This window comes from Ctenopharyngodon idella, chromosome 15 (assembly GCF_019924925.1).
Source record: "Ctenopharyngodon idella isolate HZGC_01 chromosome 15, HZGC01, whole genome shotgun sequence".
NCBI lineage: Eukaryota > Metazoa > Chordata > Actinopteri > Cypriniformes > Xenocyprididae > Ctenopharyngodon > Ctenopharyngodon idella.
The window spans coordinates 26,639,162-26,656,718 of NC_067234.1; the positions used below are offsets into that span (position 1 = coordinate 26,639,162).

General features: G+C 37.9%; 1 protein-coding gene and 1 long non-coding RNA gene across 2 annotated transcripts; one reads left to right on the forward strand and one right to left on the reverse strand.

Annotated features, from left to right (window-relative positions):
• Positions 1–139: 139 nt before the first annotated feature.
• On the reverse strand, positions 140–6,179 carry LOC127495893 (uncharacterized). The gene is made up of 9 exons (XR_007925203.1): positions 5,103–6,179; positions 4,577–4,771; positions 4,341–4,489; positions 3,814–3,982; positions 3,604–3,738; positions 3,275–3,427; positions 2,994–3,195; positions 2,764–2,904; positions 140–469 (listed from the first exon to the last, which is right to left on the reverse strand). It is a non-coding gene; the product is annotated as an uncharacterized LOC127495893 (long non-coding RNA).
• A 7,869-nt stretch (positions 6,180–14,048) lies between these two features.
• Positions 14,049–16,601, forward strand: LOC127495483 (uncharacterized). The gene is made up of 8 exons (XM_051862390.1): positions 14,049–14,176; positions 14,341–14,649; positions 14,733–14,774; positions 14,879–15,181; positions 15,270–15,402; positions 15,498–15,541; positions 16,122–16,234; positions 16,345–16,601. Exons 1-8 carry the CDS (start codon positions 14,131–14,133, stop codon positions 16,483–16,485), a joined length of 1,131 nt encoding a protein of 376 aa, XP_051718350.1. The 5' UTR covers positions 14,049–14,130; the 3' UTR covers positions 16,486–16,601.
• The last annotated feature ends 956 nt before the right edge of the window (positions 16,602–17,557 follow it).

Below are 17,557 nucleotides of genomic sequence, written 5' to 3' on the forward strand. Positions count from 1 at the left end.
TGCCTGCAAAAATCAAGAGAAAGCACATAAACCACAACTGCTTAGATGCCATGATCCAAATCAACAAAATGAAGACACTAATTATTAAAAAGCCAGATGTCAATATAACTGGACATACCTGCAAGGCAAAAATACCCAGCCTGGCAGGGACCAGTAGGTTCAACTAGTCCCCAGTCTTCACAATACATTCCTTAAAATGATAGGTGTGTATGATGAACATTACACTACACCAGTGCTATTAAAACTGCCAAAGGTGTAAGTAAAGCAGGGGCACTGCTCTCACCAGCTGAGCACAGTAAACACTGCTCTACTTGGCTTTGTCCTGCTTTGGGGCTGTATGTGCCTGGAGGGCAAGGGAGGATGTCCTCCACTGTGCCCCCCAGACAGTAATGTCCTTCTGGACACAACTGGAGCTCCTCCCCCTCCAAACACAGCCATCCAGTGGGACAGTCACTGCATTCTGCAGCACCTGCGTTCACACACATTAACAATATAATGATCACAACTTTATTATGCTTTGAGTTGACATTGTGAATGACTTGACATGTGTATGAGCTGAAGGCAAAGAACAGACAAGATGCAAAGAGTTGTTTATAATGAATGTTATTATAAATAATAATATGAATCACAATTTGCATATTTATGCTAAGTATGAAAAGTATATGCTGCACTGGCGATGGTGAAGTACAACTTTTTTGGATATACTATAGCATCATAAAAATGTGTCTAGAGTCCCAATCATAAAACAGAAGATCACAAACTAATCCTTTATCGTAAGTTAAAGGATTGTGGGTAGTATTAACCCAAAGAACATGTTTGGCTGCATACTTCAAAAATCGATTTTTGACCAGTGTTATTTTAGTACTATTTATATACTACTACACTATTTATTAATATTTTGAATTAGCTTTTATTTTTGTTTTCATTTTAATTTTTTGTTTTAGATTAAGTTTTAGTCATTTTGTTATGTGCTTTTGTTATTTTCTATTTGGCTTAAAAATTTTATTCTTATTTCAGTTTTAGTCATTTTAATACTTCAAATTAAATTTATTTTATTTCAGTTATTTGCCAAGGCAACATTTCTAATTTTCTTTTAAGTTTTTTAAGTTTACTTATTTATATTATTATATATTTTGTACTTTATTTCAATTAATGCAAATAATTTTTATAATGTTAGTTTTAGTTAATAATAACATTTTTTAACATACTATGGTTTGAGACAAACTATTCCAATCTTGCATTCTTGTAGACAATCACAGAACAAATGACACTGTGACGAATCACAATTTGCATACTTATACTAAGTATGAAAAGTATGTACTGCACTGGTGGTGGTAAAGTACATACTTCAAAGTATTCTGAATACATCATAAAAATATGTATAAGAGCACAAAACTAATCCTCTAGGATAACATAACGGGATGTGGGTTGTGTTAAACAAAAAGCATGCTTGGATGCATACTTCAGAAAACGAGACTCTTTTGACATACCATTTTCAGAGTACTATGGTTTGAGGCACAGTAATCCTAATCTTGCATTATTGATACACCATCAGATTACAAATAACATTGTGAAGTATGTACTGCACTTGTAAATCCATGCTTAACAGCTAATATTGCCCACAACCCATTGTGCGTTGAACGAGGTTTGGATTAGAACTACAAACACAAATAAAAAGTGTTAAAAAACTACAAACATGGCGGATGCACAAGCTCAACAGTTAAGTAGAGAGGTTTAGATAAAGGTGTTTGAGTGATTAATAAGCAGTATCTAACCTGACGAAAAGATATTTGTTATCCACATTATATTTCATCTGCAAAATACTGAACTTTTATAAAGATACATTTTGTCATTAACTTTTATATGCATCATTATTCAAACACATGAGGAGAGTTCTCCGTATTAAAGACCTGTGGCTGGTTACTACATTTCTCTCCGATACGGTAGAAAATTAAATTAAATTGAATGTGGAGGATTTTAACTGTGACAAGATGATTGACAGGGCAGTTTAAACGGTGACAGGATGCACATAACTAATGACAGAGCTTGCCTACTATTGTGCTACACACTCAAAAATATGTACTTTTTCCTTCACAAAAACAGTACTTACTTTTAGGGCATAGTATAAGTAGGCAAATTGGGATGCAGCATATGTTTTTAATGTACTAGCATTTCATAAAATTGATTATACACCACCAGAGAAGAAAGGAACCAATCCTCTTGCATAACTCAAGTGGTTCTGGCCAGTATTAACTCAAAAAGCATGAATGGATGGATGCAAACCTCAAAAATCAAAGCTCTTTTGACATACAGTACTATGATTTTAAAACACATTAATCTCAATATTCTATTATACTACATAGAATGCATAATATGTTAATTGGAATTCAAACGTTCGCAAATTACACTAAAACAATGTTTGATGTTTTAAAGGAACACTCCACTTTTTTTGAAAATAGGCTCATTTTCCAACTCCCCTAGAGTTAAACAGTTGAGTTTTACCGTTTTAGCATAGTTCATTGAATCTGATTAGACCGTTAGCATCTCGCTTAACAATGACCAAAGAGTTTCAATATTTTTCCTATTTAAAACTTGACTCTTCTGCAGTTACATTGTTTACTAAGACCGACGGACCGACTATTTTCAAAAAAAGTGGAGTGTTCCTTTAAGCCTCACAGATCTTTGTTATAAACTCTGGATATTCAGGTTTAGAACAATGTATAAGTATACCTGTAAATTATTTAAAATAAATGTAAAATATACCTGTGGTATTTGAATGTGTTCCATCGGGGCAGTGTAGAGGGGATGTACAACCCTGTGGACAGTAATACCGCGCCGGACACCTGTTTCCTGTTACCCCATCATCAGGCATGGCCGTTTTAGCGCCACCTGCACAATAAAACCCTATTTGACAGAACAGCGGAGAACTCCAGTCAGTTTTAAAAACAAAAATCAATCTGCAGGGATTATGATTTGAGATTATGAATTTGTACCTGGAGCACATATTCCAGTGGGCTGAATGAGGCCAGAGCTGTTGCAGAAGAATCCAGCAGGGCAGAGCCAACAGGATGACACAGTCTGGGACCCCAGTGCATTACTCCAGGTTCCAGGAGGACAGGGGTACTCATGAGGGTGTCTGGTGCCTGCTGGACAGTAATAACCCATGGGGCATATGTCACCATATCTGGAGCTAATCTGTAAAAGAAAAAAAAATGGATCATTGAGCTCGAAATGAACTCCACTTACTAACGTGTGAAAGACAGTATGTTGTTACCGGAGTGGCAATGTGGGATCCACCAGTGCAGTAAAAACCAGGCTCACAGGGTCCCTGAGGAGCAGTTAGTCCAGGAGCGTGGCAGTACTGACCAGCATCACATGGGCCACAGTGCTGCAGATCCTCCGCTCCTGAACTTGCAGTGTATGTACCCTTCATATAATGATAAAAAGGAATTACTGTATTACTGATTTACTGTATTTTTATTCAAATAAATGTAGCATTGGTGAGCATAAGGAACTTCTTTCAAACATTAAAAAATCTTACCGACACCAAACATTTAATATACATTATTGTATATTAAATGGAAAACAAGGCTTCATACTTACAGGAGGGCATGGGTGAGCAATTAAGGAGCCAGCAGGGCAGAAGTGTCCAGGTGGACACAGGGGCTGCTGGGACAGGCCTGTCCTGTTGCAAAGTCTTCCTGATTGGCACTCGATACAGGAGTTGTAGCCTCTTCCCTGATGGAAAAGAATTAAAACTTTTAATGAAATTAAAATGTTACTTAGTGTAAATTCTCTAATGACGTGGCTTACTGGTTGGAAAGTTCCCAGTGGGCACGGTTCAGTCCTCACAGCTCCTTCTAAAGAGTAGTGTCCCTCCTCAGCTTCATGTTGGACTGGTGTGGCTGAACCTCCTCTGCAGTAATACCCCGCAGAGCACGGACCAGAAGGGGATGTAGAGTTTGTTCCTAAACAATAATAACTGAGAGAGCAACAAAAAAAAATCCATAAGAATTGGAATTCAAGATTTGAAGAAGTTTCAAGGGATAGTCTGCCAAAAAATGAAAATTCTGTCAACATTTACTCACCCTCATGTTGTTCCAAACCTGTATGAATTTCTGTCTTGTGTGGAGCATAAAAGACGATATTTTGAGAAATGTCTCAATGAGGTCTAGTGTTGTTAGGTTCCCAACGTTCTTCAAAATCTCTACTTCTGTTTTCCGCAGAAAAAAAGCATATGGTCTTGGAACGAAGTGAAAAAAGTAAATGGTGACAGAAATTCATTTTTAGGTGTACTATCCCTTTAAGAATGAGAATTGAATGTTTATTTATAATAATACCCTGGAGGACAGCGGACACACTGCTCTGCATGTTGAAGACCCGTGCTGTTACTGTATGTTCCTGAAGGGCACGGCTGCGGGTGAACTGAGCCCGGTGGGCAGAAACTTCCAGCAGGACACACCCCCCCTTTACGACCATCAGGAGGAATCTGTCAAGGCAAGAAAAGAAAGTTTGATTATTAAAATGATCAAAAGCAAATTAAATTAAAGTGAATGTTTTTTTGTAATAATCTTACTGGACTTCTAGATCCCTGTCTACAATAAAATCCTCCTTCACAGTCCCCCGTGGGCTCAGATTTGCCCAGTCCTGTGCAGTATTTCCCTCCGCTACATAGGGTGCACTGTGATGCTTTAGTCAAGGCTGGCCGGGATCCATACGTGCCCTCTTCACATGGCTCTGGGACTGAGCTCCCCTCAGTACAGTAGAAACCCTGACAATTAAAGCAAAATGAAATGCATTACATACAAGCTGAATTTTTAGCAGCCAATACTCCAGTCTTCAGTGTCACATGATCCTTCAGAAATCATTCTAATATGCTGATTTGGGGCTCAAGAAACATTTCTTATTATCACAAATGTTCAAAACCATTTTTTGCTGCTTAATAATTTTGTGGAAGCCATTATTTTTTTCAGTATTCTTTACTGAATAAGAACAGCATTTACAACTTTTTGGTACATGACAAATGTCACTTTTGATCAATTTAATGCATCCTTGCTGAATGAAATTGTTCATTTCTTTCGGAAGAAAAATATCTTACTCACCCAAACTCTTTCATGGAAATGTATAATGTTAAAGAGTAAAGTAAAATGTTATGGCATGCCAACAATCTTATGCTGGGTACACTAAAAGATTTTTAAAAACTTATAAGATTTTCAAAGTGTGAGAGATTTAACCGTTTTGCTCCTATAGTGTGTGGTGTGCCATGATGTGACAAACACAGCACACCACACACAAACAGATTTTCAACCAGAGTCCCGACTGTGAACACGAGAAATCTCGCAAAATCTCTCGAGACTTCAGAATAAACATGACGGACGATATGCAGGAAGAAATTGCGTTGATAGTGTTTGGAATGATTTTGGTATGTTTTACAAGACACTTTGTATAAATACTTGTGCTGTTGCCACAAATCGTCAAGTTGATCCTCCATCTCTGCTGTCCAAATCCATTTAACTTTATGTTGCGCCATAACTGCGTTTGTTATGCTTCTGTCTTCTGTCAGCTCGCTTTCTGATTGGATATTGTTTCGTTTCACATCATAATCTCCATAGCGTGTGCGCGTTTGTCCTCGGGGTTCCCCCCACACTTCAGGATTTCTGATTCGCGATCGGGGCGCCTCCGACGTTCTTCCGAGCAGATTCAGCCACTCTTAACACACCTCACACCACAGGAAAATCTGATAAGATAATCTGTAGAACCATCAAGATAATCGGGACATACCTAGGAGTGTCGGAAGGGGAGAAATCGGCCCAAAATCAGCCCGATTATCTTGTAGTGTGTACCCAGCATTAGTTACATTTACCTGTGGACAGACTGTAGGAGTGTGTGTGGCCAGAGTAGGACAGTAGTGACCAGGAGGACATTCCACACAAGCTTCTCCTCCATGCCCATACGAGTCATTCCTGAAGAAACCCGACTGGCATGGAAACGAGTTTGGATGTCCGGTACCAAGAGGACAGAAGTATCCATCAGGACAGTTTCCTGTCTGATAGGAATAATATACATGTTAAAAGGATAGTTCACACAAATCCAACTCTTTTCCATACAATGAAAGAGGATGGGAACCGACACAGCCGTGGTCACCATTCAGTTACATTGTATGCAAAAAAAAAAGAGCAGCTTGGACATTCTTCTAGATAACTCCTTGTTTATTCCAAATAAATAAATGAAGAGCTTGTGTGCTCGAAACATTACTGCTGTGAGAGTCCATTATTAAATTGTTGTATTTTTTGAGCCATGGTGTTTTACTTTTTAAGAGTAATGCGTTACAATAATGTGTTACTCCCTGAAAAAGTAACTAATTGTGTTAGTTACTTTTTATGAAAAGTTATGTTATGTTACTTTTGCGTTACTTTTTCTCACCTGGGATGGGCTTGCTTGTTTGTTTTATACTAATAAAACAAAATCTAAAGGACCTTTCACTCCAGGAGCCAGATTTACTATCCCTTTAATACGTTAAATAAATCAACAAACGGGTTTAAATGGTTTATATGGAAAACTACAAGGGAGCCATACTGGTTCAATAATGGGCTCTTCCTGGGGATTCTCTGTGTAGCAGTATTTTCCCTCTGGACACTTTGTGCAGTCTGAAGGGTCACGTAGACCTGGCTGTCGACTGTAGGTCCCTTTGGGGCATGGAACAGGATTAGGATCCTGAGTGGGAGGTAAATTATAGAAAAGAAAATAATTGCTATGTTTCGTGCCATTTATCATCTGACATGATGATCGACGATGGTTGTAATGTTTCTGACCCTTGAAATGATACTTACAACACTTCCACCAGGACAGTAAAAGCCTATTGGGCAGAATACCGCTGAGCGCTGGGGTTCTCGATCCATGCCCTTTGAGCAGAGGAAACCCGGAGGGCAAACCATTACTCTGAGCATGGCCTCCTCACTGGTGGTCTCATCGCTGCAGTAGTGACCTGGCAAACATGGCAGACACTCCTCTGATCCCTCATCCTAAGAAAAAAAGTGCAAGACAGAGAACCAGAAGAGAGGGAGATGGATAAATGAAATGTAATTTATTTGTTACAGTAAGACAACACGCATTCGATTACAACGACCTGTCTGGCTTACAGAATAACTTCCTGTTCCACAGACTTTTGGGCTGATTGTGGCTGGATGAGGACAGAAGTAGCCGGCAGGACACACAGAACAATCTTCTGCTCTCCGTCCCCCTTTTATCTGACGAAATGTTGCACTGGACACACAGGAAAAGTTAAATCCACTGAACTCTTACCCAGCTTTATTTCAGCCAATGGGACTGTTACTCACGGTGGACAGGAAGTGGGTTTGGATGTACCCTCTTTACAGTAATAGCCTTCTGGACAGACCTGACAGTCCTCTTTTCCACCATTACCTATCTTTGTGCTGTAGGTGCCTGGAGGGCATGGGTGCTGTGAGCCATATAATGTACCTGTAGAGATACACACACATACACTATATAACATCTCAAACGACTTCAGGGGTCTTCAGCAATATAAATGAATACACTATATACTATATATATATATATATATATACACACATATACATTACTTTAAAGGTAATGATTATTTTAATGGCTTTGCAATGAATACAAATACATTTTTATGGCTCTATTCAGATGTTACTGTAGGCCAGTTAAAATTAAGTTGAAATTAATGTTTTTCTTCAAAGAGGAAGAACATTCAGATATTTCAAAAAGCTTTAATACCTTCAGGGCAGTAGTGTCCAGAGTGGCATCTTCCAGAGGGAGTGCCCACTCCTGCTAAACAGTACCAGCCTCTTGGGCAAGGCCGGCACTCGCGCTCTGACTCCAGTCCACTTTGATCATTCCAGGTACCAGCAGGACACTTGTGCTGAGTGGGGAACATAGTGCCTGCAGGACAGTAATGCCCAGGAAAGCAAAAGAGTGGAGGCCTCTGGACACCACCAGTACCTGTAAAGGCGTGAAATTGTTAAATAGTTAAAAATTAAAGGTAAATAAAACTTATAAATGTATAAAGTACATGACATTAAACTCTGAAGGTAGTCCGACACCTCTAAAACAGGCAAAACGAGCAGGACACCGCTGGCACTGGGAGAGGTCAGTGAGGTCTGTGCGGTTACTAAGGGTACCAGGAGGGCAAGCATTGGATGGGTCGTTTGGTCGGGCAGAACCTGGTGGACACACAAACCTGAAGAAAAAAAAACAAACACATTTTGATCAAAAAGCAGATGTTCAAATTCTGCTAAACAGCTTTCAACCAGTTTTCATCAGCCTGACCAGACCTTTAAACCAAGTACCTGCCCAGAACATCCAACCAACACTGGCCTGAGAAGTCTGAGAAACAAGCTTAGGCTGGTTTTTAAAAAAATTCTCATGTGTGAAAGGCACTAACCCTGGCATACAATCCACATCAGGAAACTTCAGTGCAACTTGTGTGCATGCTTTGCCCGGGTAGCAAGGTCTGCAGTCTGCCAGAGCATCCTGCCCCTCCAGAGGGTTAAAGGTGCCTGGCTGACAAGGCATCGGGTCACTTGTTCCTTCTGGACAATAGAAGCCCGGTGGACACTTTAAACAGTCCTTTACACCTATGATGAAAAGAGAGACAAATATCAACCCAACAGCAGATTTATATGTATGTGCTTTAATGAGATTAAAGATTTTAAGAAAGAAATCTTACTCAGTGCCCCCTGATGTGGGGTGAAGGTCCCTTTTGGGCATAAGATCTCACTGAGTGTGCCTGCTGGGCAGTACCTCCCACGGGCACAAAGCAAACCAGGACCTGCAGAACCTAAAATCAAGGAGGGTTTAAAGTGTTCTGGCTTTTAGCAAATGTCTATTAGCTTTTGAGGATAATGTACTCTTAAAAGTTGACTTTAAAACTCAACTCTTATTAAAAAAAAAACATATACACACATGCATTGTGTATACACACACACATATATTTAAATAACAACTAGAAATCAGTTACTAAATACAAACAGAACTTTAATACAATGCCTTTAGTTTTATCTACGTTTAGTACAACAATAAATCATATAAACAGAAATTGTGGTGTTTTAGCATATGATGAAAAACATCGCAAACAACTTTTCCATCTTCTCTGCACTCCTGACCCACATCACACACTCTCTACAGCACTTTACAGTCAGGAAACAGCTGAGGGCAGGAAACGGTTCAACAGCAGTCGTTCTTGTGGGTTTAGGAAAATAAAAGCTACATTGTACTGTCATTTTCGCTAAACACACTCATAACATTTAACGATTTAGACTGTTTCTACAAACAAGTATTTTTATGGAAAGCCAGTAATCTATCACAGATAATGTAAAGACAACAAAAAGCAAAAGATAATGTATAGTATGCATGTGTGTGTATAAACATGATCATGCATATGTGTGTAATGGGTTCATGCCCTAACCTGAGGGACAGTAGCGACCCTCTGCACACCTCTTGCAAGCTGCCCTACTTGTCTGACCCAGTTGTCCTCCTGCGGTTCCAGCAGGGCAAGGTGACCCGTGCGGCACACCCGTGCCCTCCTCACAGTAATACCCTTGTGGGCACAGAAACTGAGAGCTCGGCCTCCGAGAGGTGCCCTCCAAACAGTAAAATCCTGAGAAGAACAAAACATTTCCAGCTGTTATCATGCATATTACGATATTACATATTATCTAGTTCTGGTTCTCGAATTTGATTGGCTGGGACGTTTGTCTCTTTGTACCACTCCTCTTGTCTGTTTGCATGTTCCAGAATGTCAGTCTGCCTGTTAGTGGTGGGGATTTTACAGCGACTCTTTCTGCAGGTTACATCGTTACGCCAGTAGGTGGCGACAAGTGAGTGAGTCATTGAATTCAAACAACCGATTGGTTAAAAACACTCAAGATCACTTTATTCAGCAACAAAACAGCACAGGGACGTGTATCTGTTCATCGTGCTTCAACTTTGTTTGGAACAATTTTAGCTGGCGGAGCAAAAAAGACTAAAAGATGTTCACATTAGTGAAATTTCGCTGGCAAAAAATTCAAGCCACATTCAAATAAAGCAACAGTCTGTTGGTCAACACAGCGAATTTGCGTGAAAAACCTGTTGCAAAATCTGCATGTGAAATTCCTGATCACACAGATTCCAATTAGAATCAGTGGATTTCACTCGTGAGTTTTTGCCACGGAATGGTAAATGTGAGCTCACCTTAAAGGTACAGTCACATTCCCAAAATATCATTGAAATTTCACCAGCAAAAAAAGTCCATGCTGTACCTAATTTTTACAGCCCATTTGGACAATCAAACAAACAGCATGCCATGTTATATTGCTTAATTGTGATATCAGCAAATAGACACACAGGTAAAATGAAAACTGAGATCACTAAATATAAGTAAAGCTGTAGAACAGTATTAGTACCTGCAGGACAGATTGCACAGTCCCTCTCTCTCTGTAGCCCCTCCTTTGGTCCATAAGTTCCTGCCGGACACTGTATCGCAATATTTGCAACACAGTAATGTCCTGCAAAAAAAACATTACCATTCAAAATGTGGTATTGAATGTGAAAAGCATGCAGCCCAACCTGAAATACTGACTCACCTGCAGGACACACAACACAGTCTGATCTTTCTCCGTCTCTGTATGTCCCAGGGGGACAGGAGATAAGCTGTCTTGACCTCTGACCAAGATGAGACTGTCCCCTTGACCAGACCGGAGTCACTGTACTCCTGCTGGCTGAAGAACCATTGCATTTTTTACACTCAGTCTGGCCCGGCATGTATGAATAATGGCCCACGGGACAAGGAAGAGGTGCGGACATCTTTTTGTACGGACAGTGGCTTCCTTAAAGAGGAAATTGAATATATTTATAGGGATTTACAAGGAATTCTGTGCCTGTAAGTGTGTGTGCCATGTTGTGACATTGATGTGTGTTTATTTTGGCTGTAGTAGGTGCAAGCAAGACATCAAATGCATGTGAATTAAACATGGGAGTCCATGTTTACCTGCGGGACATGGGTGACATTGAGCACTGCACAGAGTGGAGTAGTAGCCTTCAGCACAGTCAACACACTCCGTCTGATTGAAGTTTGGTTCTTCTCCAGGGCCACACTAAAATGGTAAAACAAACAAATAAAAAAGTGTAATATTACCAATATGGAGAAGAAAATTATCTTAAGCAGAACATCAGTTTGTACCCACCTTCATTTGAAAACCCTCTATGCAAACAAAGCCAAAGGGACACGGCAGGCAATGGGTGAGCCCCTCTGGAGAATACTGTCCTGAGAGACATGCTGTAAGGTTGCCTGATGCGCTGTCACAGGAGAAACCAGCAGGACAAAGCTTGCATTCCACACGGTCTTCTGTGCTAACCAAACCTGGGACACAGGGCTTTAAAAGACACCAACAATTACACACACATGTTGGGTTTTTATGTTTTATGGGGACATTCCGTAGACATAATGATTTTTATACTGTAAAAACTGTATATTCTATCCTCTACCCCTAAACCAACCCATCACAAAAAACAAACATCACTTATTATGAGCTGTTTTCCCTCATGGAGACCAAAAAGGACAAGGATTTTAGATATTGCCTTTTTTGTGAGGACATTTTGCCCCCATAAGGTAGAGTATACCTGAACCACACAAACACACACATATGTGTGTGTGTGTGTGTGTGTGTAATAATAAGGATTAATTAATTTGTCGTTCCTCATGTCGTTCCAAAGCATAACACCTTTGTTCATCTTCGGAACACAAATTAAGATATTAAGCTCTCGGATTTCATCAAAAATATCTTCATTTGTGTTCCAAAGATGAACGAAAGTCTTAGGGGTTTGGAAAGACATGAGGGTGAGTAATTAATGACAGAATTTTCATTTTTGGGTGAACTAACCCTTTAAAAAAAAGTAAATACAGTGAATAAATAATATTATTTTTATTAAATAATATTTTTACTAGTGGGTGCAGGACACTATAGTTCATTTATGTAAGTGAGGATAGCAAAATAAAGTAAACTGTGACATACTATACCCAAAAATTCTTCATACAGTGGACTACCAGTAAAACTGATAAAAATTTGGAACCAGAAATTATTCAGACACTTTGACCTGACCATGTTTTGCTTAAGTGTTATCTGACATAATTAAGATTTTTTTTTTTCTGACACAGTTTAACTCTGAGATCTTGTCATATTTTATTACCATTTTATTTAAACTATAGTGAATAAACTGTATTAATGAATGAAATGTTCAAAGTGTCTGAATAAATTTTGGTTTCACTGTATACATACACACACACACACACACACACACACATTTACACACAGATATAAAAAAATAAAAATAATAATAAAATAGAAAAAAAATATATATAAAAATGATACAAAATAAATCTGCTAGGATACCTGGCAATCCTGGATGCTGCTTTTCCCAGTATAAGGGTTAAACATGCCAGTGGGGCATTTTCTGGGTGCAGACACATTGCCAAGACAGCTGAAAAGCCAGGAAAAGGGGGAAAAATCTTTTTTTTTTTTTTTTGAAGTTTGATGCAATTACACAAACTCTTCTATAAAATGAAAATCACACTTACAACTGCCCTGCGGGACACTCAAGGCAGATCCCTGATGAAAAATAGGTTCCCTCCGGGCATGATATTTGTGTCCAATTACAGTAGATTAAACAATCTGAACTCTCAGGCCTCATGTCAGCTCCTGCATCATCAAGATATTAAAAAATAATTACTAACTGCATCAATTACCAATGCTTAATCAGTAACCACGTTTCATTTATTTTGTACACTAGTCTATACCTAATGAATTTCATCTCAAGCTGATGGTGCATACCTGATACAAAGACATTCCATCTCTTTCTGAAGCCACTCCATGTTACGCAGAAGAAAAATAAAAGAAAATATCGGTTCATGGCGATCATTTTTAAGCTCCCCGTTACATCGCAGCGGACTTCTGTCCTCAGTCGCTCTATAGCCCCTTTAAGTCTATCAGTGAATAGGGACACCTCAATAATTGAAAGTGAAATTCAAGCCATGTAACTCAATTCCAGTCAGAAGCCAGTGATACACTCACTGGGCAGAACTGTGAACTTTACTGTCTAGAATATCAGTCTGTTTTTTAAACCATGGACTGTACAGGATCTTATTTACCTTCGGATTTCTTAATGTTAGGAGAATAAATATTTTATGTCTACATGCGCTTACATTTGAATGAACAGTCTCCCCAAAATAAATAAAAAAGAAATATAGTTTGAAACATTTTTGCACTATGGTAAAGACAATTGATTTTCAATTTCATTTTGACCTGAACATTTCTTCATAATATTCACCCACCCACTGTTACAGTGAACATTTGAAAACAAAAGCATTAAAAAAAAACAAATAACACATTAAAAAGGAACACAAACATGTAAAATAGCATCCAGAGCAGTAAATGTTAAAATAGATTGTAGGTTTTTGTGGTAATGCGAAGGCAGGATGTTTCCTGTTCCTTTACATTCAAATGAAGCTTCAAACCTCTGCAGCTGTGCAAACTGTTTTACTCTAAAGTTTCCACTGCAAAGCGTGAAAGTGATCCAGCTTACTGCAGCAATCGGGTGATAAATTAATCAAACTGCTGGGAAAGCCACTTTGATTCATTAACATGGATGTTATCAAGAGTCAGGCTGTGAACTTCTTTTAATATCACTCAAGCAATTTCCATTTAAATTGTTTAGATCCATGGAAAATGTTAATTAGGTAAAAACAACTTCATCATGAACCAAAACCATTGAACCGTGCCATTTTATTGACATTCAAATATAACTTCCATAAGACATGCCCTATATTAATGAATTTATATCTATTGCATAAATAACGTACACATATTTAGTTAAATGATCAAAGAAAACTAGTGCCATGCAAATGAAGCTGCAGAAGACCCAATGACATTTTGCCATGCATCATGATGTACCAACAGCTCAGTTAACCACATTTTCCGGAGGCAGGTGCTATTTGTAAATAAAGCTCACCGTATGGGGAGGAGCCTCCCTTTGTTTTTCACATTTGCTATATACCAATTATCATTTATGCATGCAGATATATGAACAAGTATCTTGAACGAATGCCAAAACATGTTTCTGATTCCTGTGATGCTGCTTTTACAATTAGGATTCCAAGGTAATGTCACTGGCGATGCTATACTATCATTTCTATTTAATATGAATCAATTATATCTAATGTGGTATATTAAATATTTCCATAAATAGGTCTACTTATATAATAATTTAAATACTAATATAAGTGTAATTTCTAGTTGCTGTTAACTTTATGGCTCTTTACAGATGCTGTAAGAAGTATGAGTTCTGAAATTAAAAATGCAAGACTCCAAGAACCTTTTACTTTAAACTGTACCTACAACTGTTCCAGTGGATTCACTCGTGGTGACTGGAAATGGGAAGAAACTCCAGTATGTAGCAAGTGCCACTGGGATCATAAAACATTCAAATTAGGAGACATGTGCACTGTGAGCTTATACACACCTCATCTAATTATGGAGCAAACGCATTATAACTATTCTTGCTTTTCTGAAGAGAGTGACAAACCAGGCATTCCTCGTAAAACAGAGCTTCTGATAATGCTGCAAGTTCACGGTAATTTAAATTTACTGTTAATGATGAATAACCTGTTTACAAACGGCCTTTTCTCACTATATGTGCAATAATTCTTCATATAGATGAATCCAAAGAACAAGTAACACCTCCTAAAGGACCAGCTGGTGAGTCTAAGTTGTGGATCTGTAAGGATAGTTCTACTTACTGTGCTATTTTTAAGACTATTATTGGTTTGTGTTATTTTTTGAATGTTGTCTTATTGGTCTAGGTCCATCTTTGAGAGTAAAGTCGTATAGGGGTCAGACGGAGTCAGATGAGGTACTTACATCATTTTCCACCATTGAAGTGATGGCAGGAACCTCACTCATACTTCACTGTGTTGCCACTGACATCAAACACTGTGAGGTGCAGTGGGTCAGAGAAAACAGTACCCTTCCTTTGACCCAAAAAAATGACAGTGTAATAGAGTGGAGTGAAATCAAAGCAGAGGACAATGGACGATACAGATGCCAAACCAAAGGAACTTGCACTCAGCAGGCTTTCACTGTGGATATAGAGGTTAACACATTAGGTGAGTGTTTTACACTTCCAAAAATATATCAACTCATTTTCAGATTCACATACAACACGGTCCATCAAGTCAGCATTTTGCCATACAGATGGATTTACCTGGGCCAAGGTCTTCGCAGCTTTTGCAGTGTCTGCAGTGGTTGTCCTGACGGCCCATCTGGTGTATCTGTGCTACAGAAGAGGGTGTAAGATAATGGATTCTACTAACATAGTCCATGAAAGGTAATGCATTATTTTATATGTAAAATGAATCATTACGAAGTAGCAAAACATATCAAATCAGCAGTATTTCATCAGCAGTATCTGGTCTCTTGCAGGGTTCCATCCAGAAATGCTGTGGTGATAAGGCCTATCGCTCAAGGTCTCTCTCAATTTATATATATTAATATATATAAAATTATATATATATATATATATATATATATATATTATAAATTAATACTTTTATTCATCAATGATGCATTAAATTGATCAAAAGTGACAGTAGAGAAAGACTAAAAAAAAATATTTTTCAAATAAATGCTTTTTTGATTTTCTATTCATCAAAGAATCCTGAACAAATGTGTATCAAAATATTATGGAGCACCACTGTATTCAACATTGATAATAATAAGAAATGTTTCTTGAGCAGCAAATCAGCATATTAGAATGATAGACTGGAGTAATGATGCTGAAAATTCAGCTTTGCCATCACTGGAATAAATGACATTTTAAATATATTAAAATAGAAAACAGTTGTTTTAAATTGCAATAATATTTCACAATATTACTGTTTCACTTTATTTTTGATCGAATAAATGCATCCTTGGTGGGCAGAAGAGATTTCAGTTCATAAACATTACAAACTTTACAAACATTACAAACTTACACTCATCTGGAAAAAGTTTGACTGGTAGTATGATTAAAGAGTTAACTTTTTTTTAAATTGATTTATTTAACAGACAGCCAGAGTGATCATGAAGTCCCTTATGCTGACATTGTGATCTCCGTGAGGGGATCCAGCAATCCAGATATATCTGACACCTTTAACCAGACTTCAAAAAACCAAAGACCAGTGAGAAAAAAATATATTATAAATAAATACAATTATTTAGGTATTTTTTCCAGCAGGTTTTATTTAATTGCATGGGACCTGATGAGTGACAGTGTGAATGTGTTTTGCAGAGATGGAGGGATGAGACCAGAGCAGGGCTACTACATGCTTCAGCTGACAGACTGCACATCCACTCTAAAGAGGTCACTAGAAAATTAAGCACAACGTCTGAATATGCTGTAATTACCTACTCCTGTGAGGCTCTTAGTTAGTTACTTAAAAAAAACTGCATCTCTAATTAAGAAAAATAGAAGGCAAAATGTGAAAATCTTGAATTGCTGTCTTTACAATTTTTGTTAACTGCAATTAAAAACCTTTAAACTTTGAATGCTTGTGTAAACTTATTTGTGTGTCATGCTTTTATATTCTTGAAGGAACTAATTACTGTATTACATTTGTCTTGCAATTCATAAAAACATACATTTTTTGCTTTGTTGGCATCTTTGCTTTTTTTTTTTTTTTTTTTTGTTCAGGAAGGTCTGACTTAAATGCGTCATGAAACGGAAGTTGCGATAGCCTTATTTTTCCCCACCAATTGTGATGTATCCAAGTAAAACAGTTTCTTGAACAAGAAAAAAATGTAGGGCGGGACTTGATTTTGTCCATTGGGAATTGATTGGATGTTTGTGGTTTGCTATTGCTGTGATGTCATGTGAGTGATAGGTTGTCCTGCCCTCCTGCTAGTAAACAGTCATCAGAGAAGAGAAGAGAAGAGAAGAGAAGAGAAGAGAAGAGAAGAGAAGAGAAGAGAAGAGAAGTCACTGCAAGAAGGTGGGGTAGTTATTGATTACGAGGGAGGGCACATGAATTTAAAAAAAATAATAATAATGATGTGCACAGATAAGTCATTTTTAATAAATACTAAAATAGTCCATAAAAAAACTGAAGTGTCCATTTTGATTTCATGGTTAAAGTCATTTATAGTGTCTAAAGTACAATTACACAAATGTGTTTTTCCCCCCAATAGTAGGCTCCAAAAAAAAAAAAAAAAAAAAAAAGTTGAAACCCCTCTTAAATTATAATGATTTTTGTGAATTCCAGGGGGAACATGCCCCAAACCATCCTACCACCTTACATTGGTATCCTAGCTTGTTGCAGTGCCCTACTACTGATGAAAAAAAAGCCCTTGACTTCGTTCACACTTCACACATTTAGCGAGATTTGGACTCTGAAATGTGTTTATGGTATTTATATGGTAAAAAAAAACAAAAAAAAAAACATGAAAAAAAACAAAACAAATTAACTGCATTTGTATACTGTTAATGTTTTGATACTGTTGGAAAA

Excerpts from the sequence above, each read along its gene's own strand:
- LOC127495483 (XM_051862390.1), top strand. The coding sequence starts at position 14,131 with ATGTTTCTGATTCCTGTGATGCTGCTTTTACAATTAGGATTCCAAG. Across the intron at positions 14,650-14,732 it reads GATAATGCTGCAAGTTCACG|ATGAATCCAAAGAACAAGTA; the intron begins GTAATTTAAATT and ends TTCTTCATATAG. Across the intron at positions 14,775-14,878 it reads ACCTCCTAAAGGACCAGCTG|GTCCATCTTTGAGAGTAAAG; the intron begins GTGAGTCTAAGT and ends TTATTGGTCTAG.